Source organism: Cyprinodon tularosa, unplaced genomic scaffold, assembly GCF_016077235.1.
Source record: "Cyprinodon tularosa strain WSP-4 unplaced genomic scaffold, ASM1607723v1 ctg290, whole genome shotgun sequence".
Taxonomy (NCBI): Eukaryota; Metazoa; Chordata; class Actinopteri; order Cyprinodontiformes; family Cyprinodontidae; genus Cyprinodon; species Cyprinodon tularosa.
Window position 1 is genome coordinate 1,286,929 of NW_024038997.1, and position 23,799 is coordinate 1,310,727.

General features: G+C 38.2%; 1 protein-coding gene across 1 annotated transcript in view; it reads left to right on the plus strand.

The window, feature by feature from the left end:
- nlrc5 (NLR family, CARD domain containing 5) overlaps positions 1-23,799 on the plus strand; it is a 55,139-nt gene that overhangs the window by 30,078 nt on the left and 1,262 nt on the right. The window contains exons 25-52 of the mRNA XM_038290956.1: positions 13-102; positions 3,095-3,142; positions 3,225-3,254; positions 3,340-3,423; positions 3,508-3,591; positions 8,366-8,455; positions 8,634-8,693; positions 9,441-9,533; positions 9,624-9,707; positions 9,818-9,907; positions 9,981-10,046; positions 12,044-12,127; positions 12,362-12,445; positions 12,588-12,674; positions 12,785-12,844; positions 13,803-13,886; positions 13,970-14,053; positions 15,900-15,974; positions 16,088-16,171; positions 16,256-16,342; positions 19,091-19,186; positions 19,287-19,370; positions 20,629-20,712; positions 20,885-20,968; positions 21,070-21,153; positions 21,236-21,313; positions 21,565-21,648; positions 23,635-23,718. Of these exons, the coding sequence (XP_038146884.1) occupies positions 13-102; positions 3,095-3,142; positions 3,225-3,254; positions 3,340-3,423; positions 3,508-3,591; positions 8,366-8,455; positions 8,634-8,693; positions 9,441-9,533; positions 9,624-9,707; positions 9,818-9,907; positions 9,981-10,046; positions 12,044-12,127; positions 12,362-12,445; positions 12,588-12,674; positions 12,785-12,844; positions 13,803-13,886; positions 13,970-14,053; positions 15,900-15,974; positions 16,088-16,171; positions 16,256-16,342; positions 19,091-19,186; positions 19,287-19,370; positions 20,629-20,712; positions 20,885-20,968; positions 21,070-21,153; positions 21,236-21,313; positions 21,565-21,648; positions 23,635-23,718 (2,226 nt within the window). The remainder of the gene's footprint in view (positions 1-12; positions 103-3,094; positions 3,143-3,224; positions 3,255-3,339; positions 3,424-3,507; positions 3,592-8,365; positions 8,456-8,633; positions 8,694-9,440; positions 9,534-9,623; positions 9,708-9,817; positions 9,908-9,980; positions 10,047-12,043; positions 12,128-12,361; positions 12,446-12,587; positions 12,675-12,784; positions 12,845-13,802; positions 13,887-13,969; positions 14,054-15,899; positions 15,975-16,087; positions 16,172-16,255; positions 16,343-19,090; positions 19,187-19,286; positions 19,371-20,628; positions 20,713-20,884; positions 20,969-21,069; positions 21,154-21,235; positions 21,314-21,564; positions 21,649-23,634; positions 23,719-23,799) is intronic.

A 23,799-nucleotide genomic window follows, 5' to 3' on the forward strand; every position in this document is an offset into this window, starting at 1 on the left:
TGTTTTTTTCAGTTTCAGCACCAATAGCATCAGCGTGGATGGAGTGGTAATGCTGGCAGATGCTTTGTGTGTCATTCACAGATTAACATCAATATACACAAGGTAACATTTTGTTTATATTGGTGTGTAATTAGATTTTATCAGAGCACAGCCTGTCAGCACCTGTTATTAAAAGCTAAGTCTGATTCAAACTTCAGAACCAGGTTCAGAAAATCTAGGAACTAAAAAGAAGAGGTTTAGGTGTCATTTGTTCCAGATGAAAGCAGTAGCTGGGAACAGATAGACTAACAGAATGTAGTGCACAATTGTGAAATGGAGGGCTTATGCTATGTTCTGTTCTGTACTATTGTCATGCACCGAAATTGACATATAGACCAGCCCACTGGTTCACTGACCCAAGAACATGAGTAGAGGTAGATGTAAGACACCAGTTTAGCTGTTTAGCCTACAGTTGGGTTTACTGCTGCAAGAATTACAAAGCAGCAAGTTCCTCCATTGAAAATGAGCCAGAACCAGGGGCGTAAATGCTGTGTTCCAGGCTGCACGGAGAAAGGGGGAAATTTTCACAGTCTTCCCAAGGATCCGAAGAATCAACAGGCATGGATTATTTTGGTGTATCAGAAGATCCCTGCAAAGTTTGATGCTCAGCTGTTCATTTGCTCTAAGCATTTTACCGAAGACAGCTTTCTAAATCTTGGACAGTTCAAAGAAGGATTTGCTAAACTTCTTTTACTGAAATGAGGGGCTGTTCTGACCGTAAGTCACAACTGCAAGCTGTAAATATAATTTTGTGGCTAAGCTGTTGATAGCAGTGCTAGCATATCTATGGTGACCAGATTTGGGTTTCTGAAAAGGAGGACACTTTCTTTTTTGTTGGGGGGGGGGGGCTTCTGGGCCGCTGACTGGACCGGATTGGGCATTCAAACCAAGTCATCAGCTCCGGGGCTGGTCCGGGAACCCTGGTGCACGGGGGCAGCAAGCCAGCCAGGGACGGAGCGAACGAACCCGACCCGGTGACGGTACGGGACACGGGACCACCTGTGTACAGGCTACAGTCACTGGGTCAGGTTTGGTCCCCTGGAGCTGACGGCTTGGTTCTGCTGCACTGTAGTCGACCAAAATCCCAGACGATTTTGAAATCCCCCCCCCGGACATTTTTTAGGCATGAAAAGCAGGTATTTTAGGTATTAGGTACTGTATGAAATGTCCAGGAAGAAGAGGACGTCTGGTCACTCTACCATATCAACAATTGGATGTTTCAGTGAGTGAGTGCTTATTGCTATGATGTGTCTTTGCTCAGCAGCTTTGCTCGTTGTAAACCAACCAATCAGCGCACAGCTCATCTAAATATTCATGAGCATACCATATAAGGAGGAAAACCTGTCATTTCATTATGGGTCTTATAACCAGGCTTGCATTAAGGCTCATAGAACAGCAAATATGCCATTTTCAGCCCAACCAGTGTCACACACCCTATTCAGAGACCTTATGGACCAGCACCTAACACCGTATATAATGATTCTATGACCCCTTTAAAGCTAAGCTGGAATGTAATCCTGTCAAAGCCTGTTAACACCTAGCTTGTCCTGGTAAACTGATCCCTTCACTGGCCTTCATTTGGGGCAATATATACACTATATTGCCAAAAGTATTTGCTCACCCATCCAAATTATTGGAATCAGGTGTTCCAATCACTTCCATGGCCACAGGTGTATAAATTCAAGCACCTAGGCATGCAGACTGTTTTTACAAACATTTGTGAAAGAATGGGTCGCTCTCAGGAGCTCAGTGAATTCCAGCGTGGAACTGTGATAGGATGCCACCTGTGCAACAAATCCAGTCGTGAAATTTCCTCGCTCCTAAATATTCCACAGTCAACTGTCAGCTGTATTATAAGAAAATGGAAGTGTTTGGGAACGACAGCAACTCAGCCACGAAGAGGTAGGCCACGTAAACTGACGGAGCGGGGTCAGCGGATGCTGACGCGCATAGTGCGAAGAGGTCGCCAACTTTCTGCAGAGTCAATCACTACAGACCTCCAAACTTCATGTGGCCTTCAGATTAGCTCAAGAACAGTGCGCAGAGAGCTTCATGGAATGGGTTTCCATGGTCGAGCAGCTGCATCCAAGCCATACATCACCAAGTGCAATGCAAAGCGTCGGATGCGGTGGTGTAAAGCACGCCGCCACTGGACTCTAGAGCAGTGGAGACGCGTTCTCTGGAGTGACGAATCGCGCTTCTCCATCTGGCAATCTGATGGACGGGTCTGGGTTTGGCGGTTGCCAGGAGAACGGTACTTGTCTGACTGCATTGTGCCAAGTGTAAAGTTTGGTGGAGGGGGGATTATGGTGTGAGGTTGTTTTTCAGGAGCTGGGCTTGGCCCCTTAGTTCCAGTGAAAGGAACTCTGAATGCTTCAGCATACCAAGACATTTTGGACAATTCCATGCTCCCAACTTTGTGGGAACAGTTTGGAGCTGGCCCCTTCCTCTTCCAACATGACTGTGCACCAGTGCACAAAGCAAGGTCCATAAAGACATGGATGACAGAGTCTGGTGTGGATGAACTTGACTGGCCTGCACAGAGTCCTGACCTCAACCCGATAGAACACCTTTGGGATGAATTAGAGCGGAGACTGAGAGCCAGGCCTTCTCGTCCAACATCAGTGTGCGACCTCACAAATGCGCTTCTGGAAGAATGGTCAAAAATTCCCATAAACACACTCCTAAACCTTGTGGACAGCCTTCCCAGAAGAGTTGAAGCTGTTCTAGCTGCAAAGGGTGGACCGACGTCATATTGAACCCTATGGATTAGGAACGGGATGTCACTTAAGCTCATATGTGAGTCAAGGCAGGTGAGCAAATACTTTTGGCAATATAGTGTATATATAAATTGGTGCCTAGCTTGATTTCAACTTCATTCAATCATAAAATCAAGATTGTACAAATAAAAGTGAGACCAAACCAATTTTAGGAAAAGGATTTTTGCACACTGAAGACATCTATCATCAACCATGGCATCTATTAACAAATGTGGTACTTATGATATTTATTGTTTGCAAAAAACTTTATTGCTTGTGTCTGTTTTTTTTTAAAGTAACGGAGGCAAAGACCAGGTGATGCTACAGTTCAGTTCTGACACAAGGTAGGAAAATATTTCTATAAAAGTTTCTAATTTATGACTTTATTACATTTAATGTATTTTACTTACTGTTCTCTCATTTTAGTGATGAAAAACCTAACACAAAGATATTCAGGTACAGTAAAAAGAATCATAGTTAAAGAGCATTTTTTCAGGGCCTAAATGAACACATGGCTGGAGTTTTTTCTTGTATTTTTCAGAGTTCATGAAACCTCACTGACACCATGTGATGTAAACAAAGTGTGCAGGAAACTGGTCCAGTGTCGCTTCAGTTTGGAGTTGGAGTGAGCTACAGCATTCCCTATTAACTCGCTTTTGACTTTACATTTATAATATTATAATATTTATAATATTCTGTGTTGTTTTAGATTCACTCGATGCTCATTTATTGAGAAATCTATTGAAAATCTGATGAGAGTGTTGCCAAAGATGTTGTCCTTTCGGAGGCTCAAGTAAGACTTCAATATTCTACAGAAATCAAAGAATTTGTTGGAAAATGTCCTTTCAGAATTCAAGGATTTAAAAAAAGTAAAACTTTCACTGGGCGTGCTTTGGTGGCACAGTGGATAGTGCAGACGATCCATGTATGGAGGTCTTAGTCCTCGGCGCGGGCAACCTGGGTTTGAATCTGGCCTGTGGTCCTTTCCCACATGTCTCTCCCCCTCTCTCATGCCCCCTTTCCCGTCAGACTACTGTCCATAAAATACTGACTTTTACTGAGTTGTGCCTGTGCAGTCTGCATGATGTCATAATAAAAAGGTAAGGACTGAAAACACTGACAGAAGGACGCAATAAGAAGTCATGGTGAATGGAAACTGAACCAGGAAACATTTTGGAGACTAAAACAAAAATTTTAAGGGGTTCACCAACCTCAAGGGAAAAGAATTGAAGCATGAAGAGGCAGAAACCATTAGCAAGCACAGTTAGCCAAGAAAATACCGGGTAGTTTTATATGGAGGAGGAAGTGATCACTGATTAAGAGCCAAGAGGCTGATAAACTGATGTAGATCAGATTTTAGGGAGCAAGAATAAAGTGCCAGCTAAAGTTGGATGAAGAGAAATAATCCAGTTAAGTTTTTTTATAAACTGTAAATTAACAACACATGTTACCTAAATGCAGTTTACAGAGACAGTTCAATTAAATCATTCAGACAGATTGGTTCAGAGTTTTCTGTCTAAGGATATCAGCTTTGCAGAATTTGCTTCCCCTGGATGAGGATGTAGTTACAGTATCTTTTTGCTTACATTTTGTTGTTGACTCTGCAGGTGTTTCCACCATGGATCATTACGTGTAGCAACAGTGGACAAGAAAAACTCCCTTGTAACTGGAATAAACCTCTGGCAGAACTAGGCTCAATATGAGCAGCATTCTGTCAAGGAAAATTTGGGGGTTAAAGAAGACAAAAGCAGACATACAACAGAAATATACAATCACCAATCCATAAATACTTATATGTTAGAAAAAGTAACGATACACTAGTTTACTGGACTAAGCACTTTCATCTTACATCTATGAAGGAAGTTGTTGAAGGCATCAGCCCTGCTTGTGATTGACTTCTAGGACGGTGTCACAGCTAAAGAGAACACCAGGCTAGATTAAGCTGCTATGCTGAGAGAACTTTTAAGTAAGGGGTTTACTAACAAATAATAAGGACTGAGAGAAATGAAAAGAATCAAGCAGAATTCAGGGGCGGATCCAGGAATTTTCAAAGGGGGGTGCGCACCTAAGGGTCATGGGGTCACGGGGTCAAGGGTCACAGGTCTAGACAATGTGAGGCTAAAAGACCAAAGAATACCATCTTCACTCTTTCACGCTACCCTAATTATTCATCCAAGGGTTTATAATTGATAATTTTAATGGATGAACATAAGTAGAATTAGCATGATTACATTATTGTAATTAAAAAAGGATCTCTCGGTTTTTAAAGCATGCACAAGGTGAAAAGGTAGTTTGAAGAAAAAAAAAGATCCTTATCAACAATTAATCAAACAAGGAGTTTCTTTATTTCCAGAAATGATATTTACACAGAACATTAAATAAAAAAAAATAAAAAAAAACAAGGACTTGGGTTCAAGTATGGTTCAAGTAAGACAAAGGAGTTTTGAATATATTTTAACAAGATAAACTGTTAAAAAAAAAAAAAAAAGTTAAACCAGACAAAGAATATTGTTCTCTACTACAAACTTTATGATGATGATAATGAGTTTACAAATGTCAACCTTCTGGGATGCTTCTAGGCAAATGTGTCTATGATTTTGTTGATGTCTAACTGAATGTCCTTGTGCAAATACAAAAGTAGCAAAGCCACAAACCTTTCCTGTCCCATTGTTGACCTCAGCAAAGTTTTCACTGCTTTAAGACCCGAGTTAGCACGTTCCACAGAAGCACTGGTAACAGGAATGACTGACAGAAGGGGAAGAATCATATAAATGTTTGGGTAGCACTTCATATTTGTTATCTTTAGAATTTCAGGGAGAGAGCTGGGTTTTTCCACTGATGATGACCACTTTGTGTGCCACAACTTCACTTCCTGCCTGAATGTTGATCCTGATGGTAGATCATCTTTATATCATGTAAAAATGATAAAAAGTCATACTTGTCCAGCCAGTCCCTCTGGCATGTTCTTTTGGTCACCCCACTGGCTCTTCGGTTGTCTTTAACTTCTCTGGCAGGGAAATTGAAAGATTTGGGTTTTCTGGTCTGAAGAAGTTGGAATTTTCCAGAGTCGTCCATTTCACTAATCCGGTCCTTGGCCTTTGATATATCTGTAATAACATTGATATTTACATTGTCAATTTTGCATGGGTGCTGGTGGAGTTGTAAATCTGCCTTCATGAAGCTTTTGTATAGTGTTGCTTTATTATGAAATAATTTTTATGAAATGTAAGATTTCAAGATTAAGCAAAAAAGTCAATCATGTAAAACAAAATTAGTTGTTTTGACATTGAAAAAAATACAACTATTACTCACCTATGTCGTAAGTTGTTTGGGGCAAATCCGCTTGGTTGAGCGCCGGCTCTTCGGTTGTCTTTACATCGAAACACGGTCCTTGTTGTTCATCTGGAAAAGAAAATTATTTTTGTGATCAGGTGAACCGTGTAATCTCAGGAGGAGCCACAAAACAATTTAATGTTGTGTTTTTATCGTAAATTATTAAATTCACTGAACACATATCACCAGGTGCACAAAACTGAATTTACTTAAAAGTAAATTGTATTTTTATTGTAAAATATTAAATGCACTGAAAACAAATAACACCAGATTTGTAGTTATCATATCACAATGTTAACAAGACTCCCTTAGACTCCAAGCATGTGCTTAGAGCATTCATTGATTTGGATCCTTACCAATTGATAAAAGTTAGTAATGTTTTCGTAAAGGACACCATTCTTATTTTTAACAGTACAACACATGTGGTACAGGTTTAGACCCAAAAATACACACTACAAAATAACTATTGTATACATGTCAATGGCAACTAATGTTGCTTATTTTTGTTAATTGTACACTCTTTTTATTACTTATCAAACGCTGCAATTTTCATAACTTTCCTGTTACTGGTTAAAGTATTCCTGCAATTGCATTACTTTGCAACTTTAAACAACTTGTTTATCAACAATCAACAATGTTGATAATGTTTTCTCATTATCAACATTTTCTAGCAATCATCATACCTTTTATCTGTGTGTCTCCAATATCTGAACGTTCATACTGGTCAACGCTGTGGTCATTTTCTGTAGTTGTGCAAGGTCCACTGAAGAATAGAAAACAAGATATAAACATTTCAATCTGTGTTATTTAGATTATAGATATAAGCCTTTAGAAAATAAAGTGATAAAGTTGGTTTCTACTTACCCTTCTGTTGGATTGGACCAGAATCTTAAAAGAGATGGTTGTCTGGTTTTCTTGTTTGGCCTTAAATCTTCCAGGTCTCCTCGTGCTCGCAACGACGCTATTGTTGCATGGCAAGCCGATTGGGCCAATAATCGTCCGTACAATAACGCGCAGTTCCAACCCGTATTTTACGCAAGTGCGCGTTTTTTACGTCACCGCGCGTTTCCAGCCACCAGCCAGAACGCGCGGTGACGTAAAAAACGCGCGCTCGCGTAAAATACGGGTTGGAACTGCATGTTATTGTAAGGACGATTATTGGCCCAATCGGCTTGCCATATCCCAAAGGGGGGTGCGCGCGCCCCCCGCGCCCCCGCCTGAATCCGCGCCTGGAATTATGAAATGTGGTCCCCATGTCCTCCAGCAGCCTACACCTATAGCAGCATAACTGTAGGGATAGCTCAGGATAACCTGAGCCACTCTAACTATAAGCTTTATCTAATAGAAGGTTTTAGGCCCAGTCTTAAAAATAGAAATAGTGTCTCCCTCCCAGACTAAAACTAGGAGTTGTTTTTACAGGAGAACTTGATAAATATCAAATCCAGGCCAATGTTGTTTTTGACAGCCTTCTTAGATTTAGTCTTAGTTTTTATCTTTAGGAAGAAAAGTATTATTAGTTTTAGATATATTTTAGTCATGACTATATGTGATAGTTTTAATTGGTTTTGGTCAATTAAAACTCAAAAAGGTTTTAGTCTAGTTTTCATCAGTTTTATGTTGAATAAAAAAGTAATATGTAAGCTGTGCATTGCCAGACAAGAAAGCTGAACTAATGAGCTGAAAGTCCAAATGAGGGAGACAGAGAAAAACAAAACAACAGAAGGTAAACCAGAAAGATGTACAGGATCCAGATTGTCAAAAAAGTAAAGTGAAACTAAGCAGAATTGAATTCTAATTTCATATCACTTGTCACAATCTGATCAGAAAATCCCACAACAATATTATATGAATGTTGGTTTGGAGTGTAACTCTCTTGCGTCATAAACAAACAAAAAAACAATTCAGGGTTTCTTGTGTTCCCGAAAGTTTGAAAACTTTAACAGTTGTGTTGTAGTATTGCCACAATGTAAAAAAAAAAAAAAAAAAAACAACCGTTATGCTGTGAGAAATTTAATATCTGATGATCAGTCAGAGATAAAAGATGCAGTTTTTTATGCCTGACGTATTGGTCTTTTTGGATTTTTGTCTTCAGGCATTTTATGCTTTATACCCAAGTAAATGTCAGGAATGACTTGTTTAGTATGGATGTAAGGCAAATTTATGTTATTAATGCTTTAAACTGGTATCTGTTTGGAATTTTTGCTGATAACAAAATGTTCTCCCTTTGCTTTTAGCGTTAGTGACAGTATCTCGTCCCCTGATGATGCGCTCGCACTAATCAGCTGTTTCTCTGGCAATCATCGAGTCTCATCAGCAGAGCTCAGGTGCTTTCACATAAATGTTAAATGTGATTTTTTAATATTTTTATATGTAATTGTCTTGACATCTATGGCTACAAATAATACATTTGCACAGTATCTGTATATGTTTTCATTAGATTCTTTGTATATATGTTTTCATTGATATTTTTTAGTTAATTTATGCTTTTATTTCCTTTTTCAGTCCTCAGGGTGAATCCTTCATTTATTTTGAAGAGGTAAAGATGGAAGAAGTAAGCTGCAGGTTGGTAATCAACAGTCCAGAACATACCTGAGCATTTATGAGTGCCTTTTTCTGCATGTCTAACTTCTGTTTTTTCCCAGCTGATCACCTTGTTAAACCATTATTATTACCACAGGACATCACATTCAGCCTGGTCTAGTTTCACTTTTTGTGTACCAAATAGGCCAAATATGAAACTTACCTACAGTCACTTGCTTTAATCAGAAAACAAAGGCTTTTTATGTTTGTCTGTTCATATTTACAGTGCTTTGCTAATGTGTTCACACCCTTTGATTACATCCCAGTATCAAACTGCAATGTATTTTACTCAGAATATTAGAGACAGACCAACACAAATGGTTAAATGTGATGGAGAATGAATAAAAAAAACTGTTTTCTAAATTTTTTCATGTAAAAAAAAAATCAGAAATATGTAAGCCTCATTTTTTTAGTTCTATTTTCTCTGACACACTGAATTAAGTCTAATACAATCAATTATTAGAACTTCAGAAGTTAGTAATCAGTCAACAGACACCACCTTACTGTAGTTTAATTCATTTTTCATATAAATATATATGTTAAAACCCTCGGCATCATGAAGATCAATGAACACAGAGAAGTAGAAAGTAAAGAAGTTTAAAGCATTGTCAGGGAATCTGGTCAGAGTTGTGACAATAAATTCAATTAATGCTAATAAAACCTTGGAAGGAAAACTGTTAGAGGCTGCAGAGTTTTGATTTAATGAATCTGTATTTAATCTCTTTTCAGGCTGACAGATTTTTCTTTCAAAGGACCCAACTACGTATTTTTGGACAGCCTATTTGGGATTCTGCAGCAGGCCCAGCAGCTCTCTTTTCTTGAGTATGAACTAGAGCAAGTTACGCATTATCTAAATGTAACATACCCATAGTTTTTTTTTTTTAAACTTACTATATGGCTTTTCTGCTACAGTTTATCAGGAAACCAGCTGGAAGATGTAGGGGTGAGATGTTTATTGAAATATCTCCCAAGGCTTAGAGTCAGCAGCTACATAAAGTAAGACACATTTATCATTATTACACTATAATGATTCCTTTATTATCGATGCAATATGTCCTATCAATAAAAATGCGCGGATCTTTTAATACTTTTTTTCCCATTTTCAGTCTTAGTAAGAACAGCCTGAGCCGGCTAGGGCTGTTAGATGTAGCCAGAACCCTGTGTACCTGCACTAACGTTTCTGCTGTGGAAGTCAGGTAAATTTGTCATAAACACACACAAACAAACATTCCTGTTTCTTTGTCCTATAACTGTTGTATTTTCTGTTAGTTTGGGGGAAGATGAAAGGTGTCTGATATGGTTTAGACAAAAAGAAGAAGGTGAAAAAACTCTCAGGTAAGAGTATGAAATGAGATCATGTCTAATTGTTTTAAGCCTTTTAAAGTTTATAATTTTTGTATGTTTGGGTTTAAAAGACAAATTCAATCTTATCCCTTAATGTAGGTGCATTTTAATTTAATAATATGTTGCAGAAACTTCAGATGCAAAGCAGATCCAGATCTACTGAATAAGTAATTGTCTCAGAAAGTGCTGTTCAGATTTTTCAGCTTGACTCTGAAGAACTAACTGAAGCTTTAGCAACAGTTTTAATCATAGTTTTTTGATCATTTTGGATCATGTTAAAGTTTTATTAAGTTTAAAATATTATTAACATTCAATATTGGTTCTCCTTAGATTACCTTCATTTTTACTTTACAAAGCTGAGAACAGATTTGTACACCTTGGAGAAAATGGGGCTTAAACTTCTACAATGTTATTAAGAATGTCCACAGGTGAAGAGAAATGATTAAGATATTTTCTGTCTATAGAGTTCTTCCACCCTCCTGAGAAGGAGTTTGGTTAATATGTTTAACAGTTTATTTTTTTCTCCCTAACCGTTTTATTTTGGCATATTTTTTCTGTTTGGATTTAATATAGTGAAGAAAAAAACTGTCTAATTTGATCCTTTTCTGCATGTTTTAAAATGATCTGAGGGTTATATGAGGCTTTTATTCAAGTGTCGAATGCTCTATCCCTTCGTTACAGTTTCTCTGATTATATTGATAGGATTAGTTTAAAATACTCATTGATGGGTAAAATTTCCTTTATTTTCGTCTTTTATAGATTTATCAGAAAATCATTTATTTCTTTTATTCAGTTTGGCTCAAAATTATACGTAGAGTCTGTAAATCCCCACATAGACCCCCTTTAGGTAAATATCTCTTATAACCTAACTTTTTGCGCCATCAACAAGCTTCTGGCATAATTCTGTCCGGATGTTTGACTCCTGTTCTGGAGAAGTGCTTTATTTATTTGAATGGGACGGTTTTCTGGAAACCGTCCGTTTTTGTTATTTCCATACATTCAGTATACCTGTGCTGCTGGTAGATACGCAGCTCCACACAGTATGATGCCACCATGCATGAGGGGACATTTTAGGAGATTGATGTTAGGTTTCAAAGCAAACATAATTCATGTCATTTAGTCAAAAAAAAAATCCTCTTTGTCCCGTCTGATCATAAAAATATTCTGCAGAAGATATTTGTATATTGCTGGTGTAGATTATCAGTCATCCAGATCACAGCCATACCAAAAATGTTAAAAACAAAACCACTGGACTTTTTTTTCCCAAGTTTGAAGACGTTTCGGGGAGTCGTTAAGGTCATTGTTGGCCAGCAGGTTAGGCCAACAACATGAAGGTAGGTGCAGGTTTCACGTGCAGCGATGTTTTGACCAACTGTATGGCAATGAGATTTGAGGTGATAGTGGGAGGGAATCAATTCTAAATTTGTGGTATTGGTTTTTGTGAAATTCGAGGTTTCAACCTTAAGGACTTTCCATTACAAAGGAGTGGACCTGTTTCAGTTCAATTTGCATGTTTTCTAAGCCTTAACAAGGCTTTTGTTGGGCTATCATATAAAGCCTGAAGATCCACACTACGGCAGACATTTCTGGATGGGAAGCGAAACGTCTTCAAACTTTGAAGATATTTGATGTTGTTTTGGGCAACTGCAAATTTCAGTCAAACCAGAAGGGGTCAGCTTTGGACCAGAGATGTCTTCTTGGTCAGCACCCCGTTTCTATGGCTATGTTTAAAACTGGCTTTTCTGCAAAAAAAAATAACAGAACTTAAACAGAATCTTTAGTTTTTTGGGTCCCCCCCCCAAAAAAAAACTATTGGGAAATAATGAAACTGAACTTTGTGGTTTTTGAGTAGCACCTGGTTAAGCCGTTTTCCTTTGTGTTCTTGCTATCCTTTATAAGATTGTATATTCAAATAATACAAGATTTAGTTATTAGAAACCACCCCAAAAAAACTTTTAGAGACCATTTTTTTTGTTTCTGTCCTCCAGTGTCAGAGACAGCATGCTGCAACGTGACCATCTGCTGGAATTAGCAGAGGTTGTGTCCAGCTGTCCCAGTTTGACCAAAGTAGAGTAAGTAATTCTCAGCCTCATAGTAAAAGTTCAGTACTTTAGAAATAAAGTATTTTTAATATGCAACAGCTTTTATGTAATAACAATGCTAATATTTATGACAGGAAATGTATTTTGTTTTCTAAAAAGTTAAAATCTAAATAAAAGCTAAAATATTTCAGCTCTCATATTCAGTCTATATTCCGATGTAACTTAAAACAACCAATTTATCTGTGTTTTATCTGTGTCACTCAGATTAAAGAACAACAAGCTGCAGTCTGAGTGGATTGAAAACTTTGTGACAGTTTTTAACTGTAATCTAAAAGGATGCACTTTCAGGTGAGAGCATTCAGACATGCATTGCAGCCAAAGTTCACTTTTTTTTGCCTCTGTAGGATTTGAGTGATAATCACTATTTGATTTTAGAGGACGATGGCATTTAACCATTAACATGTTGTAGCTCTTCAATTTTCTTACTCAGTATTGAAGAATGTTGGATTGGCACTGATGAAGCTGTGCGCTTACTGTGCCGCTGCCTGCAGCTCTGCAAACCCATTCAAACGATCAGGTGACAGGCGTGATGACCAGAACATATACTCCTCATAGATAGAAAACCCAGTGCAGATACAGAACATGTTCAAGATGTTTGTCGTTAACTTAATCAACTTTGTTTTTTAGGATCGACCATGCTACACTACAGCTGGTCCTGATGAAAAACTCTGAAATCAGCCAAATCAGGTACTGACTCAGGAAAAAATGCATTCTTAGAAAATTCATGTTCAGTTTTTATTACAATCAATTCATAATAACTATTAATAATAATTATAATTAAACATTTTTTTATCTCACAATGGAGAAATTCACTTCTGCATCTCAACCCATCCCATTGGGGAGCAGTGGGCTGCCACTGTGCGGTGCTTGGGGAGTAATCAGGGATTAAGGGTCTTGCTCAGGGACCCAGAGTGCAGGCTGTGGCGATCGAATCGGCTACTTGCAACCTTCTCAGAGCACAAGCGCATTGCTCTAACCACCAAGCCACCGCTCTCCCCCATGATATCTGATGTGGGATTCACCTGCGTACCAGTAGCACAAGCACATTATCTTTTTTTTATTTTTTTATTAAAGTTAACGTCTCTGACATTGTCACTTCTTATATTCTTGTTGAACGCACATTAAGAGTCAAAGAATAAAGCTTTTGTGTGTGGAGGTTGCTGGGATTAACACTTCATATCAAGTATTATTTTCCATGAAAAACTGACTGATTTAGTGTTTCTATTTTTCAATCAGTTAAGTCTTACTTCCAGCTTTGTCAGTGGCTAAAAGTTAAAAAATTGTATGTTAAGGTCAGTGACATGCACAGACAATGTTTAAGACAGGTGCTCATATTATAAAAGGCACATCTTATACGGCGCACAGAGCCACTAGCTGCCTTAGTAATGAGAAGAGGTGGTGCTACACCAGCTGCATCCTCCACTCTGCACAGTGTGCTTGCATAGAGAGAAACAGCAGGACATGGCATGTGTGGGAAGGTAAAAGAGCAAGTACTCTAGCACCACCTAGTGTTTATGTGGCATGTTTCTGGTTAAGGTAAATGCTAATTATACCCATTATCGGTGTGCAAATAAGATCCTCTCCTCCTAAATCATGTAGTTTGAGCACTTCTGATTGAACTCTATATTTGTTCTGCTCTGTTTAGTTTCTCCAATAACAGACTGGGTGTGGAAGGAGCTGAATTACTCTGTTCTCTTCTGCCCTCATTGCCAAAGCTCACATCTATCAGGTAACTATTTTCATTTTTGCAGCATAGAACATGAATTGCTTTGAATCTCTTGTATGACAACCTCTTCCTGTTCACCTCTGCAGTGTTGGAATTAAAGACAATAACATCTGCGTGGTTGAGGAGCTCTTACACGTCATCCTGATGTCTACATCTGTTCAGTTTTTAAGGTAAGCAATAAAGTACATTTCTTTTTTTGATATATATAATTAATAATCACACCATACTACCATAAAGATAAAATAGAGCTTATTTCAGTAAAAATAAGTCTTACATTTAGAAAAATACAACTGTTGCTTATAAGGGGTTAGTTCTTTTTAAACATTCACTTTAAAAATGGGAAAAACTTCTCTAGTTATTGTTATAGTTTAAGATTCAAATTAGCAGACTTGAGTTATGCTGCTGTATTTTTTACTTGAGAAAAGATGCTTTCCACCACTGTTCTGATTCATTTTGCAGGCTGACTGAGTCCTGCATATTCTGAGTTCTTGTTTTGTGTGTTTTCTCTGTGCACACTCTGACACACACTAAAAGTAGGACAGTCATTCCTGGAAGGATAAACAGTTTTTCCATTTAATACCTTTATTACTGAAGAATGATCAGCTTCTGACATTTCAAGATGACCTTGTAACTGTTGCTTATGTCTTATGCTGATATAAACTTTCTGCTTTTAACCTGCTGGATGTAGTTTGGATTTGCAGTAAATGCAGATGTGGACAGTTGCTACCTTCGTGCAGCTCTGCTCTGCTGGTTATGGTAGTCTGTATGGGGAAAAAGATGAAGCCTCACTCTGGCTAATGCTAGTTTATGAGAAACAGAGAAGGATGACCGGGTCTGTGTCCCAACGTCCGCCCTAACCCCTAAATCCCTCCTTTTTAGAGTGGGGACTATTTAGTGGACTTTATAATCTCAGTTAACTCACGGTTCGAACAGATAATCACTACTTTTCGCTCCCCGTTGGTCACGTAACTCCGCCTCCAACGCCTGCGCCATCTTTATTTACCACCACTACAACAATTCAACTTTGATGCTTTGCGAGGAGAGCTCTCGCAAAGCAATCCGGGATATACCTGCTCATCTCCATTGATGATCTCTACTTTTCAAGGTGCATTGTGGGAAATTTCGAGTCCACTACTTTTTTTATCCACTAAACGTTCGGACACTCATCTAAAATGGCATAACCACTATATAGTGCCCTATATAGTGATTAGGGCGGACATTAGGACACAGCCAGAGCGTCTCACACAGAGTAGTTTGTTGTGTGGTAGGTGCTGGATCCAGAATGCACACAACCAGGCTTGGAGATAGGAGCAAATGACAGCTTATTGGATTCTCAGGCGAACAGGAAAAGGTAGCATCTCTTGAAGCAGGTGCAGGTTGGGGAGGAAGCCAGGCTCACTGGAGTAGGAGCTGGAGATGAGGGAGGTGGATGGTGTGACTTGGTAGAAGGATAACTAGAGCCTAGGTAGACAGAGCACAGGTTAGTTCTCTGTAAAAATCCCTAAAGGCTGAAAAGATTATTTCCACAAGAGAAAGATGTTGGCAGATCTACCATCAGACAGTGAGCACACAGGAGGCCAGGCTTTAAATATTGCACTAGATGAAGATCAGGCTCATGTGTGTGCAGCCTGCTTATGTCTCCTCCTCAAAAACCTATAAGAGAGAGGACACAAGCAATCTGCACCTAAACAGGCTCAGACATCACATAGTTATGTCTAAAGCCTCCTCTGTCTGGTGAGCCTGACTTACTGTCGGATGATCCATCTGCTGCTGATACCAATATTTCTAGTGATGACCTCAGGTGGTCTTTCTTAACATGGCAGCTCCTTGCAAATCAAATTCCTCACAGGCCTCTCCTTGATCTTCATGTTGGCCATTTCCTCTGGGATTTTAAGCTTCACCTAGATAATCTAGTCTTAGTACCCTTATGTCTAAATAATTCACTTCAACTTAGTCAGTTAATGACACTTTTAATGAAAAGTCTAATAATGGAAACTCATTCTCTTTTACCTCTAGCCTGTCTGGTGTTTTGATAAGTGATGCAGCGGCTCAGACCTTGATCGACTTGCTGCCTCGGCTTCAATCACTCAAGTAAGCGCATCATTTGATATCAAGTGTTTAAAATAGTTTGTTCTTCTTCCATCAAAGTGTTAATGTGTCTATTGGAGTAAATGAATGCCTATGTTCTTCTTTGACTCCTACAGTTTGTCCCATTGTGTTTGGTCAGCAGCTGCAAGGCTGCAGCTTATTGAAGCACTGCAGGACTGCACTGCTTTAGAAGATCTTTGGTAAAACCTCAACTGATCAAACCTTTCAGTTTAAAGCTCAAAGGTCTGTGTTTAAGAGTTTTCCGACTCCTTTTTCTTTCCAAGTCTGGATGCAGCAATGCAGCTGAATGAAAACGGCTGTAGATGTTTGGCTCAAGCTCTGAGGATTATGGACTCTTTAAAGATTCTCAAGTTAGTAGCAGTTTCTTCTATTTGGGCTGTTCTATTTAACCAAAGACCAGCATTGCTGTGTGGCTAGATGGAAGTTTACATCTTTTCTTTTCACGTTTTCTGCTCATGTTTTGTTTTTGAATTTTAGTGGAATACCAAAAGAAATAAATAAATACATCAATGATACTTTATAATTGTGGAGTGAAAAGGACAAAAAATACCATTAAGAATGTAAATACAGTGTGCATATTAATTAAACCTTCTTTTAAATACTTTGTAAAACCACCTTTCACTAAATTTAGAAGCTTGGAAGATTGAGAAGCATGTCTCCCAGTGTTGGGAAAGTTCTCTTTCTACGTGAACTAGTTCAAAGTTCAGTTCACACATTTTAAAATGAACTAGTTCAGTTCATAGTTCATAATTCAAAATTTTGAACTAAGTTCACAGTTCCAAAAAATGAACTAGTTCATAGTTCTTTTTTTTGTTTCATATATTGCTCAATTACACCATAGCCTACTGTAGAACCACAGACAGCAATTATTTTATCAGTTGTAACACTGAAACTGTGTGTCAGATTTCATCTTAATATCCAGTTTTGAATCCTTATCCAACCAGGGTTTACATTAGCATTGAGGGGACAGCATTTCCCCATTGTTGCTTTAATGCTTTGTTGCTGTCCATTCACTTCTCTATAGTAGCAGCTGCAGCTTTCACCCCTACAGTATATTCTCAAAAACATCAGGAAAAATGTGCTGCTTGAATGGTCTTTTTTATGAGGAATTATTAAAAGAAAAATAGGAAAGTAGTCTTTAAGGTGCAAATGTTTTTTTTTATTTTAATAATTTTTTCAATTTGAAATTCCATTTCAGTACATACTAAAAAGGAATCCTGGAATCCTGGAAAATTATACCAGGCAGGTTTAACAAACAAGTTACATGAATAGTAAAACCCTCAAGAACATTTTACTAACAGAAACTGAGGGACCAGGCTGAGGTAGAAATTTAAGGTTACTGAAGTGCGGATTTTTTTACTGAAAGCCGGCGGGTTTTTGCAGAGAAATGTAACATTGTTGCCATCATCCTCACCGACCACCTGGTCATAAACCTCTTTTAAGTGATTATACTGCTGCTTTGTCGCGTCCACGGTCGCCTCCATGCTGCTGTGGCCTTCACGCTGCATTTTGTTTTGATGACGCACACGGCTGTAGGCTACGACTCTGGTAGCTAGTGTTGCCAGATTGGGTGTTTTTCCCGCTACATATTAAAGCCTGTTTACGGTTTGATTTAGCCGGGGTTTCGCCTGAAGGGCTCTATAGAAATCTGGCAACCTATTGAACGGAGTTGAACTGAGAGAGCGTGCCGTTCACAGACACCAGAATGAACAAGTTCACAATAAAGTTCATCAGGCAGTAATACAGTACGTTCAGTTCACGTTCGCCCAAAATATGAACGAGTTCATGAACGTACGTTCAATGAACGCATTCAGGCACAACACTGATGTCTCCAATATATGTTTTCTTTTTTAAATATTTGCAAAATAGCTAAAGAGTCAGCTAACTGTATGCAAGAATCTGTGAACATTCATTTTTCTAGTCTTGCCACAGATTCTTAATTGGATCGAGGTCTAAACTTTGACTGGACCCTTTTAGCAGATAATCATTCTTTGATCCAAGCCGTCAAGTTGTGGCTCTGTCTGTGAATTTAAGGTCGTTATCCTGTTGGAAAGGCGAACCTCCTCCATAGTTTCAGGTCTTTAGTTACCTATCTCAGATTCTCAAACAGGATGGACGTGTATTTTCAGTCAAACATCATCCCATCCACCGCAATGAGCTTCACTGTCCCTGCTGAAGGATATACTCCCCAAAGCAAAATGCTGCTACCACCATGTCCCAGAGTGAGGACGATACTATGTTCAGGGTGTGGCCTTACCTTTAGACTACACTTTTTTTATGGAGGCTAAAATGTTTCAGGAAAAAAAAAAACATTCTCTAATCTAAGCTGTGAAACCCTGCAACTCCTCCAGATTTATTGCCTTATTCTCTGATTCATTTTACAGCCTGTCATGCGGAGGTCCATGTCTTAGTAGGACTGCTGTTGGTCCCTCCTATATGTGGTTTGGATTATTCCAGATCATGGATTAAAGAGACTTCTGGGAGATGTTCAAAGCTTTGGATCTTGTTTTAGATTCTAAACCTGATTTAAAGTGAACCTGACCCGTCAGCTCTTGATGCTCATGGCTGTCTATATTTTCTAATGAACTTTTAAGTCCTTTATAGAACTGCTGGATTTAAACTGAGATAAAATTACTTAGTACTTTTTACGAATGAGGGGACTTCTAATGTACTGATGGTGGCTGTTTGTAGTGGATTTCACTTCAGAATGAAGGGAATTTACGAAAAAGTTATTGATAATTATGTTTTTCTTCTGGCTGTTAAAGTATGAAAAGCATGTAGCTTTTTCCCTCCGCTTCTCAATTATGGAATAGTTTGTCTTTCACATAAAAACATCCAATAAAACACATTCATTTTGGTGGTTTCTATCATGACAGAATGTTAAAGGTTTAATAAAATGCACTAACTAGAAGGATCTTTTTTTACTCAACTATAAAAACATATTTTGTTTATTTGAAGTTAAGTCTTTTGCCAAACTTCTTTTAGTATGAGCAGTTAAGAAATTAGAAGCATTTCTTTAAACATTCAAGAAATGTGGTGAATGAATGTACCTTGAAGAGCGGATTAAATGTATGTCTGTATGTTTTTGTCTGAAAAAGGCTGAACGAAATCATAAAAACCTCAGAACCATCAGAAGGAGATGCTTTGGACCTTCTGGCTGGAATAGAAAAGCTCACTCAGATCCAGCAGATAGAGTGAGTTGTTTCCCTCAGAGAAAGTGGTTTTGATCATTCCAAGTTGGGCCTTTCTTCCATGAAAAATAAAAGCTGAGTTTAATAAATTTTTTATTTTCAGGTTAGGTGGCTGGAGGATGGCTGATAGAGGATTACAGACACTGACTGGAATCCTTCCTGTCTGGAAAAACCTCAGGAAGATCAGGTGAAGGAACCATGGATGGAACTAAAGTGTGAATGCTTTCATCACAGTACAACACAGAGGCACACAGGGAAAACAACTATACACCAGCATAGCTAATATGCAGGAGGGGGACATGCAATCTGCATACAATAAGAAGAATAATTCACTCAGATTCTGATGCTAAGATCTACAATTTCCTCATAATTGCCTTCTAACAAGAGAATCAAGTCATCTTAAATTAGTTAATTCTACACATATGTGCATTTCATCATACTTGCAATTTAGCAATTAATAATAAAATGATCAAATAGAGGTGGTGATAATCTACTTATACTACCTTACTCACATTGAGAAAAAAGTTATAACTCGAAGGAGAATCACTGCTCTGTATTTTTACATAGTAAAGACATATAAGTTTAGCCGCTTTCTTTTCCTCTGTAATTTAACCATAACAACCATTTACCATTACAGTTAAAAATTGCTGTAGGTCCTTTAGGAGAGGTTTTAATTTGTAATTCAGCAGAAATCAAAGTAATTATAGTTTGAATGGAGAGTTTAGTTTCTGTCAAAAGAACTTAATCTCACCCCTTGAGGGTTCTTGAGGTTAATTTTGGGAGAGTCACTGTTGGTTCTGGAGAAGGGTTCATCAGCAGAGTCCGTTAGCTGCTTCAGCGTCTCACGTCTTGTTAGAACAGACCTTGGCTTGGAAGTCCCAGCTCAGTCCTGAGCTGCTTGAGGTTTCTCAGAGGGATCTTCAGGGTTTGGCTCAGAGGGTCGGCTCGGCAGGTTAGCTCTTCCAGAGCTTTCTCAGAGGAGGCACAGGTTTCCTGGAAGACAGAGATAATAGTTAGAATCCAGACAGGATTCAAAGTCATGGAGATACTCAGAGGATCTAGGCTTTAGCGCTGACCAACTGGAACAACACTGCGGCGTTGAGGCAAGGTCTGAAGACAGCTTAAGTAGTGGATCCTCTGATGATCTTGACGAGCTGCAGCTGTGCAGGGAGCTCCCTCAGAGGATCCACGGCGGACTCTGCTGGAGAAAGATGGGATTTCTCCAGCTCCCAACACATAAATGTTTAAAAATGATCAAGATTTGTTGTGTTTTAAGCTCTTTTCTCTAAAACTCTAGTGAAAATTTTTTGTGAGTAAGATCCATAATTTCTGCACTTTTTTTAGTATTATTATTTTTATTTTATTTTATTATTGCTCTTTACATGCTGTGCTTGAACTTTATAAACTGGTTTAATTCTTGCTGCTGCTCTTTTTTTCCCCTTCAGTCTCCCTAAGAATCTCCTGAGTGATTCCTGTGGAGAGAAGCTGCTGGAAGCTTTGAGGAGTTGCATCCATCTGGAGGAGCTCCAGTAAGGACATGTTTTCAGTCTCTGGGATATCTCCCTGCTCAGCAGAAAAAAACTGAGAAGATCTTACAGTTTTCTTGATATGGAAAGCTTTTCTATCTTAACTGGATTTTATATCAATATGTATGTATATAAAGTTACATAAAGAAGCCATCTGTTTGTATTTCTCTGCCAGTCTGTCCAGTAATTTTTTGGGTGACCTCACGGCTGCCAGAATGTCTCTTGTCCTCCCATCAATGACGCAGCTCGCTGTACTGGAGTAAGATTCTCTTGGCTAAATCTTCTTTACTCTATAGACTTTTTTCGTCCAGCTATCTCTATTGCAGGAATGTTTTTAAACTGTGTTTTTTTCTTATTTAGTATTTCGGAAAACAGAATCGGAAGCGAGGGCCTGCTCAGTCTGTCCAAAGCAATAATGGGCCTAAAGAGCCTCAAAAAGATCCAGTAAGTCCTGTTAGTTCAGGAATCCGATCACAGAGGTGTTACAGGAGGTATTGATTGTTTGCTATTTTTAACTGTTATTCAGCTTGACGTCTGTGGGGGATGCAGAGCTGAGTGCTGTCGCTGCCAGTTTGAGCCACTGTCCCGTCATACAGGATGTGGGGTAACAAAAAAGAGCTAATTAAGAACATTGCACAAACTCACAAGAGGCAGAAATCAAAATGAGCTAAGACATAAAGAGTGAAGAGTACTTATCCAACACAAATGTATTCCTTTTTTTTCTGGCATTCACCTTACAAAGATTAATTCTGACACCAACTTTCCTTACCGACTGTTATAAACTGATTTTAATTACTCTGATTTTACAGCAGAAATTAATCTTTCTCTCTTTTCTCGCCTTTGTTTTTAAATCAGCTTTGGTTGGAATAACTGCGGAGACGATGTGGCGCTGGAGCTCTCTAAAGTTCTTCCTTTTTGCCACGATCTGAATCGCATCGAGTAAGTTTGATCCAACACAGCAGAAACAGGAAAGTTAATGAAAACATTTTTATTGAAGAATGGGTTGTTTGTTCAGAATAAAGTCAATGGTAAATATGTTTTTTTGTTTTTTTTTATGAGGGCATTTTACAAAAAGAAAACATGTATTAAGTTGTATTAAACAGATTTATTCAAATTAATGAAAACATTTTTTCACACACACACACCCATGCATCATTACTCATAGTCATACTAAAACAGATTACTGTAAGATCACTTTGATGCTGGATGAATCCGGATTTAATTAAATCAATCACACAATGATGATACTGTCTTGAGAAATTGTATTTATTTTATTTAGAGGAAGTTGTAGCCAATCATCTGCTATCGAGGGTATCCTTGAAATTCTACAATAGAACATAACCTCCCCCAATAAACGTATTTACTTCTCTGTCCTTCTAACCTTTGACCTCCAAGTCAGCCTCACTAGATACCCTCCTGTCTGGAGCTGCACACCTAAATCTACTCTTTCAAGTGACTATGCATGCAGCATCACTTATAGAGTCTATGAACAAATATTTCTGCTCCCCTAGAGTTGAATACATCAGCAATCGGGCATCATCCATGAAAATAACAAAGGTTTTTATACATGGACCTATTAAATGCTTATCTTAATAGATCTGATAAATATCTTTACATTATTTTAAAGTATTTCTGTTTTATAATTTTTTTAATATATTTTTGTGTTTTTACTGTAACATGGCGGCACCCTCTATTGGCCAGCCATCACTTCGCTAGAGAGTCCAGAAGGTTTCTGTCCATCCATTGTCTATACTTGCTCAGCCTTCCAGAGTCTGCGTTCTAAACCATCTAAAGTGTGTTTAACACCATAAGAATACTTCTGAGCCCTGCATGGAGCATGGGAAAAAAATATTATTAAATGTGTCCTGACTTACTTTTGTGAGACCTGGTGGAAAAAAATTATAACATGAGTATAATTTGAAATGCAGGAAACTTGAATGAAATAATGATTGATTTAGATTTGATCATAAGTATCCTGCAAGGCTGACAAAGTTTGGCATACCCTATTACAGATTTTTATTCTTTATTTTACTTGTAAAGAACTAAATATTGTATGAAAGTATTTAGTTTAAATACCTCTAATGCATTTGTGGTATAACTTACCTGTCAATGTTAAGCTACAGCTTAAAATATGATCATTTTAGTGCATTTAGCTTTTCTGGTTGATTTTCAATTAGCTTAAGAATTCTGTTATCATATTTTAGTTTTGAAGGAACTCTAAGATTTTCTTAAAATTACCTTTAGTCTAAAGATTATTTGAGAATATTGCCACTAGTTTACAGCATATTTGGAGCATTGGAAATACATTTTTCTTCAATATCTTCACTATGGTGTTGCAGTAGCCAGTAAAAAAATCTGCCAAAATCAAATTCATTCAAAGGCCATTTATTGCCGTTATACAAGAGAAAGTGTCTCCTATTTTTTCAATTTCAAAGCAGACGGAAGATTGATAACAAAAATACTCCTACTACAAGAATATAAGAAGCAAAATACCTCAGTAAAAAGAATTATCTCATATGTAGTTTAATACAGAGAATAAGAGATTAAAAAAGTATTGCAAGAAATATTTTGTATTTGCATACTTTCAGAGATGATAATATTAAAGTATTTGAGTTTTAATGAGGTGGAGTAGATAAAAGCAGCAGCAGTGGCAGTGATATTCATTTTGCATGAGGACAACAGCTCAAGCAGCTGAAAACCGTGTATGAATTTTCCTTGATGACTTGGCAAGCTCTGCTGTGGCAGTGGGTGTCACAAATGTCTGTGAGGGAGGGGAGAGGGGAGCCAACGATGCTATTGTGCTGCACTGAAAAAACAAACAGATGCCTGCGATAATACAAAGAAAAACAATCTAAGTTTGGTTCATTGTGGAAAGTAGAATGAGCAACTTTTGTGGACATCATTGTCTGTGTGTGTTTCCCTCAGCCTGGAGTGCAACAGTGTGAGTGCTGTGGGAGTGGAAGCTCTGGTTAAAGCATTAAGGTCCTGCCCTGCTCTACAAGTCATCAGGTAGATGTTAACGGGACACAGCGTCACTTCCTTTATGGTACCCAGAAACCGTTATCCGTGCAGTTGTTTCAAGTTTTGCTT